At 27.5% G+C, this 5974-nt stretch overlaps 1 protein-coding gene across 1 annotated transcript; it reads left to right on the top strand.

Moving 5' to 3' along the window:
* Positions 1–1678: 1678 nt before the first annotated feature.
* On the top strand, positions 1679–5901 carry LOC105460984 (venom acid phosphatase Acph-1-like; the record flags this gene model as incomplete). The annotated part of the gene is made up of 4 exons (XM_011707485.1): positions 1679–1819; positions 4082–4217; positions 4299–4415; positions 5688–5901. Coding segments are annotated over exons 2-4 (424 nt in total), but the record flags the coding sequence as incomplete, so codon positions are not given.
* Between the last annotated feature and the right edge of the window lie 73 nt (positions 5902–5974).

Below are 5974 nucleotides of genomic sequence, written 5' to 3'. Positions count from 1 at the left end.
CGCCATTTCAAGGTTAAATTTTTTTTAAATAAAAGAAATAACGATTTTCAAGGTCAAGGATGCTTCCAGGAATTTTTACACTATTTTTCCCATATTCAACGCATAAAATTTTCTCTGAAAAAACATAAAAAATTATGTGTCCCCTAGGTGGTCCGATATATCGACCACTCCCACCGTTAAAAGGTTAAGGAAATAAATTTTTTTATTAGCAAGAGTATGTACGTGCTATTAGAAGTACTAAAGATCAATGTCTTTGCCAATAACAATACTCTTATTTGTATCAATCTAAACGACCTCCAAATAGAATAACAGAATTATTATTTGGCTATTCTTAGTTTTTGACGGATGTGCCTAGTAACTAGTTGATATTTATGAAAATATTGAAATTTTGTTATTAAAAAGACTAAAAATAGAAGAAATATGCTTCGTACGCGGTAAATCGCTATCGGAAAATTAAATATAAATATTATATTATATATAATATTTTATTATATTATATATGATATTATATTATATATAATATTATATATAATATTTATATTTATATGCATACCGCAATTTTTCTGTAAGTTATATTAACGTTATCAATTAATGCATATCAACGAAATAACGATCGCAATTTATGACGATATTAAGATGCTACTGCGACATACAGACGTTATCGTAAATTGCTAATTCTTAATACTAAAATTATTTTCCAGCATTGGCCTTCACTACAACTTATCATTAGCTTTCGTGAAACACACTGCAAAAGTAGTATTATCGTTGTGATCCCGTAATTAACATGTATCGTTACCGATCACGTTTTCTTATGCTTGCTATATATAATACGGTTACGTGTAATATGCATGGATTACGAAATATCACCCAATATAATGACAATATGCAGATTATTCATATAAATCGATGTAAAGTCGATATACATATAAACTATTATAGATGTATAATTGTAAAAAAATTGTCGACAGTATAATACCTATTATTTTTATTAAGTGTTATACAATTATATTTATTTAATTAATATAATTTTGATCTAATGTTTTAACATAATTATGAAATTAAAAAATTTTAATTAATATAATTAATATAAACTGATATAAATAAATTTATAAATAGAAAAATATTTAAAAAAAATCTCGAAATTTTGTAAGTTTTTGCGAAAATTGTTATTCTGCACTAACATCCATCAGGATGTTACTAATTATCACGAGCAAGGTGCATGATTTTTATCAAAGCTGCAAGTGTTCAAACAACTTCGCATATTGCGGAAATGTTTTCGACGACGATGAAAGTATTATATAACTAAAATAAAATACAACGACGAAAGTACTGTATACATTTTTATAATCCTTTCAGTTACAATTATTTTTCGATACAAATTTTTAGTAGCATATTTAAAAATTATAACTTTAAGTTTTACATACTTTATTACTGAAAATTTCAAAATATTTTTGAAATTTAAATATTATCGAGGTTTATTAAACAATGATATATTTACTTTACATTATATAAATTAATTATAGCTCTTTTACTAAATTTTGATTATTTTACATTATTTAATAAAACGAGATAGATACTCGCAGATGGATTGTTTAGACAGACTGATTTAACACAATGTCTGTTTGCCAAATAAATTCCTTAATACACATGACTAACCATTGTCGGTCGAGTCACTGATTGTTCGTAAACGAGATCAGACAGTACGGTAAGATAACCAGTAGAGGTAAAATCTTGAGAAATAATGTTGCATAGTAATTGCATATCGCTCAGTATATTTGTACAGTTTTCAGTTCGAGGAGAAGAAGCGAAGAATTGAAAAGTGAGTATTTAAAAAATAAAATATTGTTTAAATCGCGAATAAATGCAAAGAAGAGTGTGCACGCGATAATTGATCCGTACGAAATTTTGTAGGTGATCAATTTCCTTACAAATATAAGCTTTTCAAATCGTATCTCTTGTTTCTACTAAATATATTTATTCTCAAAATTGACATCAGATTTATATGTTGGTTATCTTATGTATAATAAGATCTATTATCAGTAATAATTCAAGTGTAATTATCAGGTGATTTGTACGTCATGTATTATGTAAATAAGCTATATATGCTCGTAATGAAAAAGAATGAGTATTGATATAAAACGATAATATATAATTATAGATAAAGAACGAATAATATTTCCATATTTCGAAGTAATCTTAACAAGCTGACGTTATAAAACTTTCGATATTGCTAATTAAATCTTATCGCGATGACAATCAGATGAAGAAATAAATGAAAATGCGTAAAGTGTTGGCTTGTCGACAGTACATCTATCGTAATTAAGTCGTACACTCTGATAACACGGATCTCTGCTTATCAATCAGCTGCGGATACAAGTGGTCGTGGTTTCGGAAATGTTGCGGCAGACTTGCCAGTTGTCTTTGCGGATGTGGACAGAAATATAAAAAAATTTTTATCTCTCTGGAATTATATGACCACTTGCATAATATCACAAATCACTCTCCCCACTCCCTTCCCTTAAGTCTTGGTATCCGCATATTTATAAATTTATTTAAAATACGGAGAAACTATGATTTAATTATAAATTATGAAAGATAAATTCAAAGTTTCAGACCATAAAGCTGGAACTCATAGTCGTAAATAACTTTAATTCTTTGATTAAAAACTAAATAAATTAATTACAGATTTATATTTATAGATCATTTTCAATCTTTAATTTTATTATTACTAATTACAGATTTAATATTCGATTACTATTCAACCAGTAATTATTACTAGTTATATACTTTATGTATTATATTAACATTAACTTGAATTAATATTTTACAGATCTTTCTATGAATCTGTGTTTGAAAAATCTAATATTATTTGTAATTCATAATTTATATTAATGTGATTTTTTAAAGAATTTAGTCAGTTAATCTTCAATTATTAGCTAAAATATAATTATAGAGTCATCAAGTAAAGCCTTAACCATAATAATGAACGAGAGTTTTTCTGTTACTCGGTTACATATTTTATTTAACCCAAGATATCATCATTATTTAAAAAATATATCAAAAACATTTATTTGATTATTTAATAATTTATTATAGACAATTATAATCATTATATGATTGAAAATATGTTTAAAAAAAGAGAACATGATAAATAAAGATAATATGATAAATGCTTGACATATCAGAGATTTTTTAAACTCTACAGAATATTATTCTAATAAAGAATAATATTATATGCGTGAATAGAAAATGTATTTTGATTAAATTAATACCCAAATTTTATGAGAATAAAGAAATATCATTTTTCTTGAACTCATTTATTTTTTGATATTTCCAGTTGAAAAGCTATAAAATCAATTTTGACGCTTCTGTAGTAAATTACATATATAGGATTTATCGTTGAAATAAATAATAATTAAATCTATTTAATTCATTAATTCGAGATTAGCGAAATAACAATAATTTGATAAATTCTAAAAATTAAATAAAAAAAAATATTAATTAGAGATTATGTAATTATTTGTCAAATAACAATCGATTATAAATATCTAAGTATCATACTCCAAATTTCTCAATAAAGTTTTAAACCATTTCTGTGCTAAAACATATTTTCAGATGCTACAGTCTAACGTCAAATATTCAGAAAAATTGTCAAAAAGTTTGTATAAAAAGTCGTCGACAAAGTCGTCGAAAAAGTATGTTACGTAGCTTAAAAGTTGTTTCTTTTCGTATCTGGGCACATAACTTTTCCGCTAGGACAGAAAAATGAAAACATCGACAACATACTAATAAAGATATCTTTTAATATCTCAATGTTTTCACTTGGTGTTCTCAAGTCTTTCCGTCCTAAATAAAAAGTTACATGATCGATATCATGATTCTTAAATTATTATGACAATTTCATCGTTTTTGTTGTGTTTATAGCATCTTCCTCGACGCGATTTGCGAAATTCTTCGAAATAAATATACGACGTATCACACTGTCGTACATTTGTTACTGTTGACAAACTATTTAGACCTTCATCTGTCTGTTTTCTCTAATCTCAGACCTGTACAATTATATTCACATTTATTGTTAAAGCGCAGTATAGTACCTGTCTCCCGAAGAGAAGAGACGCGTAAAAATGACCGAGTTACACTTTGCCTGCATCATGCTCGCATTATGTATCTGCGTACATCCGAATTCAGCTGTACCAGACTTAAAATTTATGCATGTTGTAAGTATATATTTTATTTTAAATGTAAATTTATTAATATGTAAGAAATATTCATGATAGTCAAAATTGATGTGGTCACAGCTGTTCGCGCATAAGTTGTACGCGCCATGGGAAGACGACGCGGAAACGAACCAGACCAGCATCCCGGAAACTTTATCGTATGAATCCTTCATTTCTGCTACGATGAATATACCGGTGGTACGTGTAAGATTAAAACACTTCTTTGGTACACAATACGAAAAGTACACACGCGGAAAACGTTTTTTGTACTTGTGTAAAACGAATATCGTTTTAAAATTTTTATGTTGAACTTTTAACATACTTATAAGTGTGTCAATTTAATGTATTATTTAATATTTAACATTTCCTAGTGTGAAAATAACACATTAATAAATGAATAAATAACATAAAATGAATCAATTAATTTTATGATGGAATTCTATAATGGATAATAACAGTAAGCTGTAAGTCATATAAGTCATAAGAAATTGATCAATCACAGTCAATTATTCTCTTCAGATTCGATTGTAATTGGTCAATTTCTTATGACTTACAGTTTACAATCTATTGCACATTGATATAGACCATGTATTACATATTCACCTTACAAATTTAATTAATTTTACCACAAAAATATGTTCTCATGATTTTTTTGCAAATTGTTAAAGTTACATTTTCTGAATTAATTTTTACATAATTTTTGTGTTAATTTCTTTTTAATATATTCATCTTTTGTGTTAAATTAACAAAAATGTATGTGAACTATCTTGGGACAAATTGTATTAAAATTAATACAATTTTCCAACTATACAGTTTTGCTTTAAAATATCTAAAAATTTGACTCAATACAAAATCATTCTTTCCATACATTTGATATTTAATATAACTAATTGTTAATTTAACATTAAACCTATAATTTAATATAAAATTAAGTTGATCGCTTTTCATGTGTACCTGATTGAAAATAAAGAGTGATAAAAAAAATCGACCGTTTTTTGGGCCTTTGATTTTGAGACTGAATTGTGTGTCAAATGATATCTTATAATGAGATATTAATTATAGAGAAGTTTCAAGTTGAGGTGACAGCTGTTATTAGAGCTGAAAAAGAAGGGGAGGAAATTAAAGTTTATTATAAAATGAAATTAAAGTTTATTATAAAATTATTACAGGTCTGAGAGGTCCGATATTTTAAGAAGGTTGATCACAGTTTTACATAAATGTCGCTCGTTTTTGGTAATGTAAAAAAAAGTCGTTTTTGCATAAAGAGGCGTAATAAATAATCCCCCTTTCAGCTGTGATAACAATTGTCACCTCAACCTGAAACTTTTCTGTGATTAATATCTTATTATAAGGTATCATTTGACACAAAGTCCAGTCTCAAAATTGAGGGCCCAAAAAAACAGACGAAAAAAACTATCTTTTTTTGGGTCACTCTTATGATTGCCATCATTGCCTTTCTCGATCGGGCAGAATGCAGAGCTCGACATGTACGTTCTCGGGGCATATCTGCGCGAGGCTTACAACGAATTCTTGGGTAACACGTACACGCCGGACATTATGAAAACGCGTACGACGGAGCATCCCCTGTCGATCTTATCGGCCCAACTTGTTAATGCCGGCTTGTGGCCTCCGACGAAAGGTCAGATATGGATGGAAAACTTCAATTGGCAACCAATACCAGTTGGTTAGTAAATAAATAGATTAAATGTTTCTCTTTAATCCATTAAAACGATTTTTCCAAATCAGAATACAAATAT

This window comes from Wasmannia auropunctata, unplaced genomic scaffold, assembly GCF_000956235.1.
Source record: "Wasmannia auropunctata unplaced genomic scaffold, wasmannia.A_1.0 LD312122.1, whole genome shotgun sequence".
NCBI lineage: Eukaryota > Metazoa > Arthropoda > Insecta > Hymenoptera > Formicidae > Wasmannia > Wasmannia auropunctata.
Note: the sequence above shows the minus strand (reverse complement) of the source record. Positions and strands in the feature narration are given on the sequence as shown.